The sequence below is a fragment of the Apis florea genome, unplaced genomic scaffold (genome assembly GCF_048593485.1).
Source record: "Apis florea isolate Af1SG1 unplaced genomic scaffold, ASM4859348v1 contig_3785_pilon, whole genome shotgun sequence".
Classification (NCBI taxonomy): domain Eukaryota; kingdom Metazoa; phylum Arthropoda; class Insecta; order Hymenoptera; family Apidae; genus Apis; species Apis florea.
Window position 1 is genome coordinate 385,811 of NW_028256852.1, and position 14,216 is coordinate 400,026.

Below are 14,216 nucleotides of genomic sequence, written 5' to 3' on the forward strand. Positions count from 1 at the left end.
TTATACACTTATTGTACTAAGATTTTTATATGAAAACTACCTTAATGATTACATAAAAACTATTAAGATTGTTTAATTTTTAATATATTTAATATAACAAAGTGCAATTTGGTTTTATTATTGTTATTAACCTCTATTAGTGTATTTTTAAATATTTTAAAATAGAAAATATTTAATCTATAAATTTTAAAATAATAATTACATCAACTTTAAAAAAATAATTATTTATCAACTTTAAAATAAATAAAGTTTAAATTTGTATTTATTATTTAATGTGTTTAAGTTTGAAACTTTTTTATTAGAAAAAGTTTATTAAAAAATTTTTTAAGTAAAAAATATATTTATTTTTATTTTACAAATAATTATCTAGTATTTTTAAAATATATTTGAAGAAACAAATTTAAAAATAAAGGGAATTTCCCTAATTAGCAATATGGAATTAGAAATAAAATATATATGTTTACAAGAAGAATTCTTATCAACTGCTCAATATTACATTAATAAAAATATATTAAGTATACTTAAAAAATATTATGCAAAATATATAAATTCAAATCGTAAATTGAGTCAGATAAATGATTTAAAAACATTATTGAAAGTATTAGAAAAGCGTGATTGTCTTAATTATTATAATATAGAACCACTTATATATATTTCAAATAACTTTTTAAATGATTTTCAAATACAAAATAAATTGAAAGATTATAAAATTTATATTCAAAACATACAATATTGTTTATCCTTTAATATGTATCAAGAATCAAAAGGTAAATTCACTTTTATTTTCATATTATGGAATTATTTTTAATAATACTTTTAATTGCCATATATATTTACATAATTTTTTAAAGTAATTTTTACATAATTTTTAACAGGAAATAAAGATGACAACAAATCCAAATTATCAAATATAAATAAAAGTAATACATCACAAATAAAAGTCTCTAATGAATTTGAAAATCAGTCAACATTAGAATACAAAAATGTCAAAAGCAATCTTTTTACACAAGAAACGGAATTACAACAAATATGTAAGAATAAATTTATTCTTTTTAATATATAATGTTAACCATGAAATTATATATGCAAAAATCTTATTTTTTAAGTATTATCACATTTAAGTAAAAGAATTGGTCGTTCTTGGAGAGATACTGTGAGATATTTAAATATACCTGAATATCAAATTGATGTAATTCAGAACAAACATCCTTTTGATTTGAAAGAACAAAGTTATGAAGTAAGAAAATAGAATTAAAATGGATTTATTTCAAATATAATTCTTTACATATAAGTAACATAATTTATAATTTTTTAAATAATTTGTAGGCTTTGAAATTATATATAACCCAATATAGTGACAATAATTGGAAGATAAATTTAATACATGCTTTAGAAAAAGCAAGACGCAAGGATCTTAAGGAACTTTCTGAGAAATTAATATTAGAATCAAATAGTTAATAATTTAAAAGAAATTAAAAATAAAAAATAATAAAAAATAAATATTAATTTTTTCAATATATTTGTAAGAAAAACTTAAATATAATCATTTTCCAAATAATTATGAAAATATTAAATATTATTATGCTATCTTAAAGTGAGATGGGTTGCTGTATTTTATTATTAATTGAAATGATTTAAAACTGATAAACCTAATATATAGGTTTTTTAAAAAAAACATTATTTAGCAGTCTTTGTGATTTATAAGGAATGAAAGCAATATATATAAAAAAAATTGCTTGATTAGATATCATAATAGAAATTGCAATTGATATTTTTAATTATATTTTAGAAAATACAGCAGCCTAATGTGTATACTTTATAATCTATTTTTAAATTATATATAATATTAATATAAATTTTTATATCTATTGTATACATTTGTTCTAGTATACATTTATTTCTTATTGTTGAATAATTTTTATTAAGAAAATATTTAATTTTAATAAAAATATGTAGGTTTTAATTATTTGTTATTAAATTTTTGTTTCATTTATTTTGTTTAGTAATCTAAATTTTGCGTAATATCCACATTAATAATGTATGCATAATGTTATTTGAAAAATTTTTAATGAATAGTGATAATAACATTAATAAGATTTAAACAACATAAGCATTCTTTGTTTGACTTCCTACTTTGACCATAACATCTTTATGTATTTGATAGCCTATAGTAACTTTGGATGCAATTTTTAATCTTTCTCTTAATTTACGTCTGTAAAAAAAAATAATGAAGTAATTAAATTTTTCATCAATCACTTACTCAAATATGTATTATATATTATATTTACCCAATTTCCATGACACTATCTTCACTATTAGCATTTGCAGTCCATACACCAATTTTATCTCCTTTTTGCCTTACATTTACAACAGCCCCACAAATATCATCTGAATATCCATTAAATGCTTCACCAATCATACATAAAAGAGTTTCTAACCAAAAGTGATCTAAATCTGTATTTCTTTGCTTTTTATCTAAATTTATAAGCCATCTTCCACCACATTTATTGGCATTATCTTCCCACATGGGTCGGATTCCTTGTTTAAACATGCTATAGTCACAACCTTGTTTTAATTCTGATGCTGCCTTTATATGATTATATAAACTGTTATTAAAACAAATATTATTAGTGAAAATATAACAATAATAAAATTAAATAAATTATTAAATTTCAAGATAAAATTAAATTTACCTCCAAAAATCTTCAGCTGTATCAAAACTTGTAACTTTTCTTTGACTTTCTTCCCATGTTTTATTTCTATCTGGTTCATAATACCAAAGAGTCCATGTATGTTGAAGTGGATGTTTGATTAAAACTTCTGGGGGGAATTCATCGAAGTTTACTACTTCTTGCTCCTTCCTTTCAACTTCCTACACATGATTATGTTCATAATTCCAAAGTTAGCTTTTTTTAACCTTAATGATTTATTTATGAATTTTACTTTCTATTGTTTTCTATCGATTTCGTTTATTTTATATAAATAAAGTATAAGCAACTAAATTTTATATATTAATGAATCAAATTAATTAAAATAATATTATAGATTATTTTAATATTAGTAATATAATATGTCTTTTTTTAAGCTCGTTAGACAGTTTTCACCATGCTTGGGAGCAAATGGGAGGGGTAAAGAGCATTGAAGTGATCACGTTTAAAAAAAAAAAATATTTATATTTTTTCCGATATTCAAATTATAAATAGACTTGAAAAATATATATTATGATATTTCTACATAATATGTAATATTATAAAAAATATTAGAAAAAAGTACCTCAATTTCTTCTGTATTACTCGTAGCCATGTCACACAAACTATACGCACAATATGCTCGTTCAGTGAACTAACAGTAAGGGCATCTGTCGGCAAAATTTTTACACAAAATTTCCTTTTCCAAAGACAGAAATGTGAAATTGCATCGGCGCACCGGGAAATTACCGCAATAAAATTTAAGCAAAGTAATTAGGAAAGAATAAAACAATCATTAGTTTTACTATATTATTATGTCATTATAAAAAAAGAAAGGAAGAAAAAAAACAATTGCGATACACTCTTTTATATCTAATCTTTTTTATTCTTATTTCGTTTTAGTATAAATCCAATATTATTTTATTATAAGAATTTTTTTTAACGAAATGTATTATTTTAAATAATATAATGATGCTAATTGGTGTTGTTTTATTTTTTCCTTTTTTTACTTATGCAATTGTTTGTTTTTCTGATTTTTTGGACTTTCTTGTGTTAATATATCTAACATATATAATTGAAATCATAAAAATCTTAATAAATTTATAATTTATTTATATATTTTTATGATTTTATTTATTATATTTTTATAATTTTATTTAATGAAAAAAAATATATATATAAATATATATATTTAGTATCATTATATATATATGTATATATATATTATTATTATATATATATTATTATATATATTATATATATATGATATATATATAATATTTATTTTTCGTTTTAAAATATAAAATAGTTAATTCATAAAAAATTATATTTAAAAAGTATAAAAATTATATAATATAAAATAAATTAATATAAGCTAAAATTTTTTTAAAATTATAAAAAATAAATAATAAAATTATAAAAAATACATATTTAGAAAAAAAAATTATTTATGTAATTATTATAATAAATAATATTAAATATACTTTTTAATTAATATAAAAAATTTAAAATTAGGGTTGGCATTCCTGTGATATATTTTAACAATTAGTAGTTTGATATTGGTGGTTCTCGCTGATTCGTATAATGTTGTATTTACATTATAATTTAGAGAACATAATTTTTGTCTAAAGATTATCGATAATTTTATCTCCATTATGAAACGTTCGGTAAAAATTTATTTTTCTATTCCCTATATAATTTTATGATATATGATAATTTATATTTATTTCATTAATGGTATTTGTAGAAAAGGTTAGTTTGACAGCGCGCGATTGTATAAAATATTTTTGTATATTTAATAAATCAATCGAATATTGATAACATTAAATGAATAATATTGAATTATAAATTTTTTTATGATAATAAAATTTTTATATATTTTGTTACTTTTAATTCATAATTGTTTATTTTTCAGATAACTGAAGAAAATAGGGAAACAAAGCGATCTTTTGCTAAACAAGAATGTATTAATTTTGGATATGAAGGTTCCTATCCTTCTTATACTTCTTCTTCTTCATCTCCTTCAACTGTCACACAACCTTTACCAGGACAACCACCATTACCTCCTATGCCTCCTCCTTCTAGTAGTGTTCCACCACCTCCTCATGTATTTGGACCAGTGCCTTCTCAAGTTACATCAATACAAGCATGGACACCTCCTACACCATGGCAATGGATAACACCTCAAACATCTCCTTTACCACCTCCACCTCCACGTGATATGACTACAAATTCATTTCAAAGAGAAATGCCTCTTAGAGGTAATTACATACGACGAGAAAGATTTACACACGCTAAAAGTAATATATATATTCAAAGAAATAACTTTCATCGTAAAAATAGAAGACTTGCAAGATTTGGACATACTCAAACACAGTTTGATCAAGCAACATATTTTGGTGCAACATTGAGTAATAGTCTTGGTTTGGAATGGCAGAGAAATAATTATACTACATCTACAGGTGATACAATTATGAATCATATGCCTGTTCCTCTTCCTAATCATCCTTTACCTCCTATACCTCCAGGGATTTTAACAAACAGACATGGAAAAGAAACTTCAGATCAAGAAATTAAAATTATTCCAGTAAGATATAATAAAAGCTAGATAAATATATTTATTTTATTTTATTATTGATTGTTTATTTTAGGAAGAAGTTGTAGGTAAAAAACTTAAACAAAGAAAACCAATGTCTCAAAGTTATCCTAGTCGACCATGGAATAGAGAAGATGCAGAAAGAGCTTTAAAAATTGAAAATGAATACAATAAAACAATTAAAGCTCAAAGTTTAATAATTAAGTTTCCAGATCCTGATTTAAATAAAGATATTGTAAGAGAATTTCATCCTGGTATTCAAAATATTCATTTTCAAAGTCCTAGTGGTCCTAGATATTGTTTTATACAAATGGCAGAAAATGTTGATATTGATGAAGCTATAAAAGAATTAGAAAAAATACCTTTTGGAATAGGTCATTTAACAGTTGAAAGAAAATCTCTACGAGATGAAGATAATCCGATGCCTGAGGAAATAGATCCTTATACATTATATATAGGAAATTTACCAGAATCTGTTAATGTTAATGAAGTAAAGAATAAGTTTCCAACAGCTGCTCGAGTAGATGTAGGATATGCACAAAAAATGAGAAATACTCGGTAAGATATTTATTTTATAAAATAAATATATATTATTTTTATATATTTCCATTCAATAATTCATTTATTTTATTTCATAGATATGCTTTTATAAGATATAATAGTGTAGATGAATCTATATCTGCTTATAAACAAGCACATGATTTAATGTGGGATACTAGAAGTATTATCGTACGATTTAGAAGACAACGTGGCAATACTTGTCTTCCTGGAGAACCGAAACCTAATGTTAAAAAAACTAAAGAAGAATCAAATAGTAATTCTCAAGTAAAAAAGTGTCAAAAAGTTAATCATATTGAAAAGAGTATGACAAAATTAGAAGCTGATACAGAAAATAAGGTACAAGATAATTGTAATAAAATGCAAAATAAAATACAGATTCAAGAACAAAATACAAATTTGCAATCATCTTCTTCTTCAACACCAACTTCAGTCACATCAGCTAAATCAGGACAACAACAGCAACCATGGGTACAGATATATTATCAGATATATTTATATGCATAAATATTGCATATTAAAGATATATTTTTTATATTACAGATATATTTATATGCATAAATATTGCATATTAAAAAAAATGTTTCAAACAAAAAAAAATAAATAAATAAAAACAAACAATGATCTTTTTTTTAGACTGGTCAATCACTTCAAATACCTTCTGCATCTGAAGCTCCTCCGCCTTGTTCAACTGAGAGGGAACCAGTTACAGAAACGATAATGCTTACAGAAATTAAAGAAGAGCCAGAAGATTATGAAGAAATGGAAATGTCATGTAATATTGATGACATAGATGATGATGTAGATGATGATGATGACGATGATGATGAAGAAATAGAAGAAGAAGACGATTCGGATGATAATGATGAAGATAATGAAGACGATTATGAAGAAGATGATGAAGAAGAAATAGATGAAACTGGAAATAACAAACAAGAAGAAATAGCAGAAGATAATGAACCATCAGATGTATGTAAAATATATTTAGTCGCTACGTTAATATTGAAGTATATTTATAATATAAATATAGTATATATATTAAAAATAAAATATAGAATTTTAAATAAAATTCATTTTTTATGATTTTTGTTTCAGCATCTTGATCACATGTTTAATCAATTAGAGAATATGGTTGGTAATATTAGTTTTTAATATATTTGTATAATTTTTAATATGAATTATTGAATTTTCATATTAATTAATTTTTTGATTTAAAAAAAAAAAGAAAAAATGCCATACACAATATGTAAATAATTCTAGTTTAAGAATGAGTAATAAATATAATGAATGAAATTGCATTTATTTAAAAATAATATTATTAGTTATGTACTATGTATTTTTACATCAAATGTGTTTTTATCTTATAAATTTTTACGCTTAAATATGGATATATCTATGTAAACAATTGTGAATATAATTAAATTTATTTTCTGTATTTTCAGTTAAAGCATTTTTAAAAATATTTTTAATTTTTAAGGATTTGTTAATAAAAACAATATTCATTAAAATTTATTTTATAATATAAAATTTTATATTTTTTTTTATTAATTTTTTCTTTTGTGTGATTTAAACATTTTTTATTCGAAAAAATATTATATAAAATGTTAAATAATGTTTTTTCTAATAATTTAGGTTGTGATTCATATATTTGAGATTCGTATTTTAAAATAAAAATTTTGAAATATACTAATAATTTTATATATTAAATAAATAATATATATAATAAATAATATATAATAGATATGCTTTTATGTAAAATAACCAAATTATAATTTGTATTAAAGAAAAAAAATTGTTTTACTATATTTGAATTATGTGAATTAATTCAATCAACTTTAAAAAAAGATTTTGTTAGAAAATTATAGAATTTTTAAATTGAATATATTTCCGGTACATATCAAATGCCATCTATTTCCTAGTAGTTCGGCGGTAATAAAGCGCGGGTATCTACGGGTATAGTAAACGTTACAAGTGTAGTAATTCTATTAATTGTCAATATTTGTTACATTTATCAATTGTGTGAAGAAAAAATCGAAAAAATTAAGAAAAATGTTCGAAGCGCGTTTGGTACAAAGTGCGATTTTGAAGAAAGTATTAGATGCAATAAAAGATCTTTTAACTGAAGCTACGTTCGAATGTTCCGATTCTGGTATCCAAGTACAAGCAATGGATAATGCTCATGTCTCCTTAGTTTCTCTTAATCTTAGAAGCGATGGTTTTGATAAATATAGATGCGATAGAAATTTGTCAATGGGCATGACTATTGCATGGTAAGATGATAATTTTAATGTAATATTTATCAAGGTTATGTCTTTTTTACAATAAGTAAATATTTTCAAATATATAAGTATTATATTTCTTAATGAATTTTTATATATATAATAATAGAATGATATATTTATTGTAAATAAAATAAATTATTTTTAGCATGTCCAAAATTCTACGATGTGCTGGTTCAGAAGATACAGTGACATTACGAGCAGTGGATAATCCAGAAAATATTACATTTATATTTGAATCACCAAATAAAGAAAAACTTGCAGAATATGAAATGAAACTTATAAATATGGATCAAGAACATCTTGGTATTCCTGTAAGATTTTATACATTATGTATAGAATTTTTTTTTTTTAATATAATATAATGGAATATAATATTATTACAGGAAACTTCATATTCATGTGTTGTAAAAATGCCATCTCAAGAATTTTCACGTATCTGTAGAGATTTAAGTCAATTTGGAGAATCAATAACATTTTCATGTTCTAAGGAAGGTATAAAATTTAGTGCTTCTGGAGATTATGGACAAGGTATATCAATTTCTTTTGTTATAAAAAAAAATAATATATACAGACTTATTTTAATTATACTTACGTTAGTTATATAATATTTATTGTGTTTGGATAGCATCTTGTAGTCAACACTTTTCAAGTACAACTGTTATATAGTATTTCAATGCTTGAAATAATATACTAGAAAGTGTTTGCTTGGTTGACCTTCATTACTATGAAGAATATATCATATATATATTTATATACATGTCTGTTTATATTTATGTATTTAAAGGAAATATTTTTTTCTGTACTAAAAATCATAAAAATACAAATGAATTATAAAAAGTATATATTGCACAATGTAAAAATATATCTATACAATTAATATTATAAATTATGATTGCATGTAAATTACTCTTCTTTTTTAGCCACTGTTAAATTAGCACAAACAGCAGATGCAGATAATGAAGAAGAAGCAGTAATTGTCAATATGCAAGAACCAGTAAAATTAACATTTTCATGTCGTTATCTTAATTGTTTTATAAAGGCTGGGCCCCTATGTGCACAAGTACAATTATCAATGTCTAATGACGTGCCTCTTGTATGTGAATACAAAATTGGAGATATTGGACACATTAGATATTATCTGGCACCAAAAATTGATGATGATGAAGAAAATTAATTTTTTTTTAATACTGGAATATCTTTTTTATCTTGAATACTTTTTTTATACAAGTTATCAATATATTGCTTTAACTCCGTATACTTTGATTTCTTTTATTATTATATTTATCATATTATTAAAAAAGGATTAAATATTTTCAAAATCTTATTATAAATAGTGAATAATTACTTAGATAAAAAAAGGTATATTTTGATATTCATTATTGAGGAACGATAAAAGGATAATTAGAAATACTTTGAAGGTAATATATTTAAATTTTACATTTAAAAGTCATTTGGCTCGTCACAGTGTTAGCGCAACGTGGAATTGACACTAAGATTCATCATTGACACAATCATGATAAACATGGTAATATGGTGTCATTCTTATAAGATTTATAATTGTTTCATAAACTGTGACAATATTTTGATAATATTGCATTTTTTTTATATGTAAGAAGAACTCAATATATTTCCAAAACATTTGGTAAATTTTGAATTATGTGTTATTTCTTATATCCTAGCCTAATTGAAATTTAAATTTTTCATTTATTTTTAGTTGTCTTATTTCTTATACTTTTTATGTATAAGCTAGTTTAATATAAAAATACATAATTAACTTACGAGCTGAGGGAATAAGTGGGCTACCATGGATGGAATAGCCTAAAAGTATACAGTAAAATCTTACATAATTTGGATCTTATATAGTTACTAATAATTATATATTATATATAATCAATAGATGTTGATTTATACTATAAATTATTTTACACGCCCATACTGCGAAGACCTGTATATTATTAATTCTTATTTTTATGCATTTAAATCAAATCAATAAAATATTTTCCACATTTTTATCTATGTTCAAAAATAAATTTAAATAGCAATGAAACAAGATACTTTGGCAATAGTAATCAGCCTCTTTAATTTTAAAGCCCTGATATTGCTTTTTTCTTTTTAATAGAATAGCTCCATATTTAAAACTAAAATAATTAATTTTATACATAATGAAATAATACGCATTCATGTTAATACATAATCAAATTTAATGTAAAAGAAAAATATGAAATTATTCATTTAAAATTAATGAAACTGTTAATACTTATTCATTTTCAAAGAAGATACCACACACATCGATATTATCGGTAATTATTTGGACCAATTTGACATGCTTATGCGAGATTATCAATGCATATACTGTTCTTTCAGTCTATAAATATAATTTTAAAAAGTGTGAGATGTTATGTGGCATTTACCCTGTAAATGAAGTATTGACAAAAAAAAAACATGTACAATTAAAAAATTATGTAAGAGCTTAAGCATTCGTGTTGCCATTACTCCCATATAAACTGGGATGTACATATTTGTCATGCAATGTCCTTAAATGCCTTAATAAATTACTTTTTACGTTAAAGCCTTTTTTACAATAGGAACAAAGAAAAGGCTTTTCCCCCGTATGCGTTCTTTGATGAATTACCATCGACGCATGGCTTGGAAATTCTTTTTGACAAATGTTGCACAATTTTTGATGACTATGAACTCTTTTTGGTTTAGGAGGCGCTGAGTTATTCATTAGAGCTAATTGCTCTTCTGTATGTTCGGTTTGTATATGACGTACCCATTCTTGAGGTGTTGAATACATATTACCACAAAGATCACATTTTAAAGGTGGAAAATCTTTGCTATCATCATCTACATCACCCTAAAAAAATACATACGTAATAATAATTTTTAATTTAATATTTAAAATATTAATTAATGTTTTATTTATTCTTACCTTCCTCTTTTTTCTTCGATTTTCGGTCATATCAGCATGTGTAAATTCAATATGTCTTACCCAGTCTGATGGTCGATTAAATGTTTGACTGCACATATCGCATGTTAATGGGCTGTATTCTTCTTCTTCATCTGCACTATGTACGATTTCCTGTAATGAATTGTAATAATACACATTTTTTGTTAAAAAGAAGCTTTAAAATAAATTAAAACATTATATACCGGTTTTATATCAATCTCGTGATCTATCGTTAATGATTCTGATGGATCAATGGTTTCTTCCCAAATTGGTTCATCTTTTACTAAAAGTTCTAAATTTAATTCGGTCTAAAACACAAAATAAAAATATTTTACTATATTTGATAAATTATATTATATAAGATCATCTTACATTTTCACCATCTTCACTTTTAGATTTATTAGATTCTACATCACTATTGGTTGTTTTCCTTTTTTTACCATTGTTTTCCACATTTTCCTTGTTTTTATTTTGTTCATTATTCTTATTTTCCTCTAAAACCTTTTTAGATTCTGGTTCATTAGTTTTCTCTTCAATTTTCTCAATACTTTTTCTTTCTGATACAGGTTTCTGAGGTTGAACATTATTTTGTATTGGTGTATTTTGTTGTGTATTTTCAACAATTTTTTCCGCGCTCGGTTGAACCAATTTGATTTTTTGAATTTGACCAGTTAAAGGTGGTTGTTCTCGTTTTTCTCTATCCATTTTCTGATTATTCGATTGTATATTTTCTTTTTTACTTCCAGTATTAGATCTCCATAAACCACGTACACGTAATATATCACCTGCTTTTAATACACCTTCTAATTGATCATTCGTTACCGTAGCTTCACCACTGTACATATATTGAATCAGTATCTTTAATGTACGATAACCAATTTCTGTTGGTAATACCTGCAATATAATGAATAAAATATTGTCTTGTATTGTATTTTTTCATTTCAACAAAAGTCAATAGAAATATACAAACCACAATTATTGGAGCGTTCGTGTTTGCACCAAAATGACATGTTTGAAAAATATGACTAAGATACGAAGAGCAAGCGGCAAGGACAAATCGATGAGCCGCCACGTGCCGACCACAGGATGTTGCTAACAAGACATCTGCGAAGGATTCTGAATGGAGTAATGTTGCGACAGAGCTGTGCAGATGAGCACCATAGCTGTGCCATTTAAGTTGATAATTCTCTGAAGCAGCGATGGCCATTTTTTCTGTATCGTTGACAAACAGAGAAAAAAAGGCGTTTCGTTATAATCTTTCTCGGAGATATTTAATATATATTCTATTGTTGTATTTGTTAAGCCTGTTGCGTCGCTGTGTTTCGTTTACGTTTGTATGACTTTTGTATCATGTTTTAATAAGGATTTTATAAGATGATGTGTAATAAAATATATAATTATTTAAAAATGCAGAAAAATAATGATCTATTTTATCTTAGATTATGTAATTATGATATATTGAAATTTTATATATAAAAATTCATGTAAATATATTATTGTTTTCATCGTTCAAATAGTAAAAAAATAATCAACATTTCGTATTTAACAAATATATTATAAATGAATATTAGAGCAATTCACAATAATCTTCGAAAATATATGAATCTTATATGAATTTCTTTTCTTTCGATCGAATTGAAATTATGGCATTGAATGTTTTTTAATGTATCTGTTTTCATTTCCAAAATCACAAAATAAAAACATCACTCAAAATCCTTTTGATTAGTTATGGATATAGTTTGGTTTGTTTGATTTTGATATAATATTAAACAAATTTAAAAGAAACATATTAATAAAATAATTACGCACTCTCTTTGGCACCCCACATTCACCCTATTTGAATTTTCGTTAAAGTTCGTTCAACGATCGTGCACGTTGTACACAATGTTTTCAAAAAAAATAATCTTCATACATAGGACGAAACGTCATTGACGCACTTCAAAATTAACGATTTTAGATCATTTCAGTAATGAAGATCATTGGTTATTTAATGTGCCAATGATTGCATGATATTGCCGCTTGTCGCACGAACGTCGAACCACTGAGAACAAAAATCTGTAAAGCGTTTTACAGCGCGTCATTATACTGTCAACGTGGTTACCTGACGACATCGGCCAGAACTTCGTTATGCGTCACTTGGCTTCACTTCTCTCGCTCGTTTCTTATTTTAATTGTAAATGATAATCCTCAAGATCTGCGGCACCACAGAGTGTGTCTCGCACGCGTCGTTAGTGTTTTGAAAGGCGCTTCGCGCGGATACGGGACACGGGGCAGATATGAGCATCGAACCGCCGCGTAGGGGCCTAAAAATCGATATTTCGGTCTTTGCTCCATCCTCTCCGGCGGTGCAGCCGTGCTCGCTTTCGCGGCTAGGTAGGGTGCCCCCCTGTTCATCATCGATTTTCCCGGCTACCAATCGCACGCATCCATTTATCGCATCGATCGCCCGAGCTGATTTCAGCGTTTGCGTCCGTCCGTCCATCCGCCCGCTCCACGATTCATACCCGTGCACCCCGCCGCACCCAACCCCTTTCCCCACACCCTTCTCTATATTCTACATTCTGTTCAACCTCCCACCCCGAAACCATCTCGCTAGCTACTACCTTAAGCCGTATAGACGCGACTAAACGCGACCCTTCATGATCCTTTTCGTCAGCGACGCCGGACACCACGATATCTTTTAACTTGCTTCATCCACGACACCCCAATGTTGATTCTATTGCCTGTTGATATCCCTTTTTTCAAGTCAGTCAGTTTCTTATATTTGATTATACATATATTTGTTGAAGATCAAAATACATTGATCATATTGAAGATCAAAAAAATGTTTTCTGCCCTTATATATATATATTAATATTTTCAAATTTTAATAATTTTACAATGAGATGATGAAACTTAAAAGTTCAATCAAGTGTATAATAAGACAATGCGTATAATTTGCTAAAATTAGTTGAATGCAAAAATATATCTTCATTCATTTAAAGAAGTTTTTTTTTCTATAAAAAAAATTAAATTCAAATTAAATATTGGTTTGAAAGTAATAATAAAAGAGAAATATATTATTAATTGGAACGCGCTTACCTATTATGTATTATATTATTATATTGTTATGTTTTTATTGTTTTAAAATATAAATTATTATT

The 14,216-nt window shown here is 25.1% G+C and overlaps 5 protein-coding genes across 9 annotated transcripts; 3 read left to right on the top strand and 2 right to left on the bottom strand.

Annotated features, from left to right (window-relative positions):
- The first annotated feature begins 10 nt into the window (after positions 1–10).
- On the top strand, positions 11–1,993 carry Fadd (fas-associated death domain protein). Its single transcript, XM_012489317.2, has 4 exons — positions 11–767; positions 876–1,031; positions 1,107–1,237; positions 1,327–1,993. The coding sequence occupies exons 1-4, from the start codon at positions 434–436 to the stop codon at positions 1,456–1,458; spliced, it is 753 nt and encodes a 250-aa protein (XP_012344771.1). The 5' UTR covers positions 11–433; the 3' UTR covers positions 1,459–1,993.
- Positions 1,247–8,817, bottom strand: eIF4E4 (eukaryotic translation initiation factor 4E4). 2 transcript variants are annotated; one of them, XM_012489318.3, is made up of 5 exons: positions 8,716–8,817; positions 3,274–3,358; positions 2,694–2,872; positions 2,289–2,606; positions 1,247–2,212 (listed from the first exon to the last, which is right to left on the bottom strand). In XM_012489318.3, exons 2-5 carry the CDS (start codon positions 3,301–3,303, stop codon positions 2,098–2,100), a joined length of 642 nt encoding a protein of 213 aa, XP_012344772.1. In that variant the 5' UTR covers positions 3,304–3,358; positions 8,716–8,817; the 3' UTR covers positions 1,247–2,097. The 2 variants fall into 2 exon arrangements, with proteins under 2 accessions (XP_012344772.1, XP_086771628.1); XM_086915502.1 differs by lacking the exon at positions 8,716–8,817 and having other exon boundaries at positions 3,274–3,703.
- On the top strand, positions 3,096–7,349 carry Pof (RNA binding domain-containing protein painting of fourth). Of its 3 annotated transcripts, none has more exons than XM_012489302.3 (6): positions 3,096–3,457; positions 4,603–5,274; positions 5,339–5,841; positions 5,922–6,312; positions 6,478–6,810; positions 6,937–7,349. In XM_012489302.3, the coding sequence occupies exons 2-6, from the start codon at positions 4,756–4,758 to the stop codon at positions 6,991–6,993; spliced, it is 1,803 nt and encodes a 600-aa protein (XP_012344756.1). In that variant the 5' UTR covers positions 3,096–3,457; positions 4,603–4,755; the 3' UTR covers positions 6,994–7,349. The 3 variants fall into 3 exon arrangements, with proteins under 3 accessions (XP_012344756.1, XP_012344755.1, XP_003695726.1); XM_012489301.3 differs by lacking the exon at positions 3,096–3,457 and adding an exon at positions 4,213–4,354; XM_003695678.4 differs by lacking the exon at positions 3,096–3,457 and adding an exon at positions 4,231–4,439.
- Positions 7,492–9,777, top strand: PCNA (Proliferating cell nuclear antigen). Its single transcript, XM_003695680.3, has 4 exons — positions 7,492–8,111; positions 8,269–8,434; positions 8,507–8,651; positions 9,044–9,777. The coding sequence occupies exons 1-4, from the start codon at positions 7,891–7,893 to the stop codon at positions 9,295–9,297; spliced, it is 786 nt and encodes a 261-aa protein (XP_003695728.1). The 5' UTR covers positions 7,492–7,890; the 3' UTR covers positions 9,298–9,777.
- LOC100868096 (uncharacterized) lies at positions 9,532–13,548 on the bottom strand. 2 transcript variants are annotated; one of them, XM_012489307.3, is made up of 6 exons: positions 13,175–13,548; positions 12,044–12,285; positions 11,446–11,967; positions 11,277–11,381; positions 11,056–11,205; positions 9,532–10,980 (listed from the first exon to the last, which is right to left on the bottom strand). In XM_012489307.3, exons 1-6 carry the CDS (start codon positions 13,182–13,184, stop codon positions 10,594–10,596), a joined length of 1,416 nt encoding a protein of 471 aa, XP_012344761.1. In that variant the 5' UTR covers positions 13,185–13,548; the 3' UTR covers positions 9,532–10,593. The 2 variants fall into 2 exon arrangements, with proteins under 2 accessions (XP_012344761.1, XP_003695727.1); XM_003695679.4 differs by lacking the exon at positions 13,175–13,548 and adding an exon at positions 12,883–13,054.
- Positions 13,549–14,216: the final 668 nt, after the last annotated feature.

What these genes read in the sequence shown, in the direction of transcription:
- LOC100868096 (XM_003695679.4), bottom strand. An exon ending in CGAACGCTCCAATAATTGTG is followed by an intron (nt 11,968 to 12,043) that starts GTTTGTATATTT and finishes ATTATATTGCAG; the next exon opens with GTATTACCAACAGAAATTGG. An exon ending in AAAGTGAAGATGGTGAAAAT is followed by an intron (nt 11,382 to 11,445) that starts GTAAGATGATCT and finishes TTTGTGTTTTAG; the next exon opens with ACCGAATTAAATTTAGAACT.
- Fadd (XM_012489317.2), top strand. Translation starts at nt 434, where the DNA reads ATGGAATTAGAAATAAAATATATATGTTTACAAGAAGAATTCTTATCA. An exon ending in AACGGAATTACAACAAATAT is followed by an intron (nt 1,032 to 1,106) that starts GTAAGAATAAAT and finishes TTATTTTTTAAG; the next exon opens with TATTATCACATTTAAGTAAA. An exon ending in TGAAAGAACAAAGTTATGAA is followed by an intron (nt 1,238 to 1,326) that starts GTAAGAAAATAG and finishes AATAATTTGTAG; the next exon opens with GCTTTGAAATTATATATAAC.
- PCNA (XM_003695680.3), top strand. Translation starts at nt 7,891, where the DNA reads ATGTTCGAAGCGCGTTTGGTACAAAGTGCGATTTTGAAGAAAGTATTA. An exon ending in ATGGGCATGACTATTGCATG is followed by an intron (nt 8,112 to 8,268) that starts GTAAGATGATAA and finishes AATTATTTTTAG; the next exon opens with CATGTCCAAAATTCTACGAT. An exon ending in AAGAACATCTTGGTATTCCT is followed by an intron (nt 8,435 to 8,506) that starts GTAAGATTTTAT and finishes ATATTATTACAG; the next exon opens with GAAACTTCATATTCATGTGT.
- Pof (XM_003695678.4), top strand. An exon ending in GACAACAACAGCAACCATGG is followed by an intron (nt 6,313 to 6,477) that starts GTACAGATATAT and finishes TCTTTTTTTTAG; the next exon opens with ACTGGTCAATCACTTCAAAT. An exon ending in AAGATAATGAACCATCAGAT is followed by an intron (nt 6,811 to 6,936) that starts GTATGTAAAATA and finishes TTTTTGTTTCAG; the next exon opens with CATCTTGATCACATGTTTAA.
- eIF4E4 (XM_012489318.3), bottom strand. Translation starts at nt 3,303, where the DNA reads ATGGCTACGAGTAATACAGAAGAAATTGAG. An exon ending in GTAATACAGAAGAAATTGAG is followed by an intron (nt 2,873 to 3,273) that starts GTACTTTTTTCT and finishes AATCATGTGTAG; the next exon opens with GAAGTTGAAAGGAAGGAGCA. An exon ending in GATAGTGTCATGGAAATTGG is followed by an intron (nt 2,213 to 2,288) that starts GTAAATATAATA and finishes TTTTTTTTACAG; the next exon opens with ACGTAAATTAAGAGAAAGAT.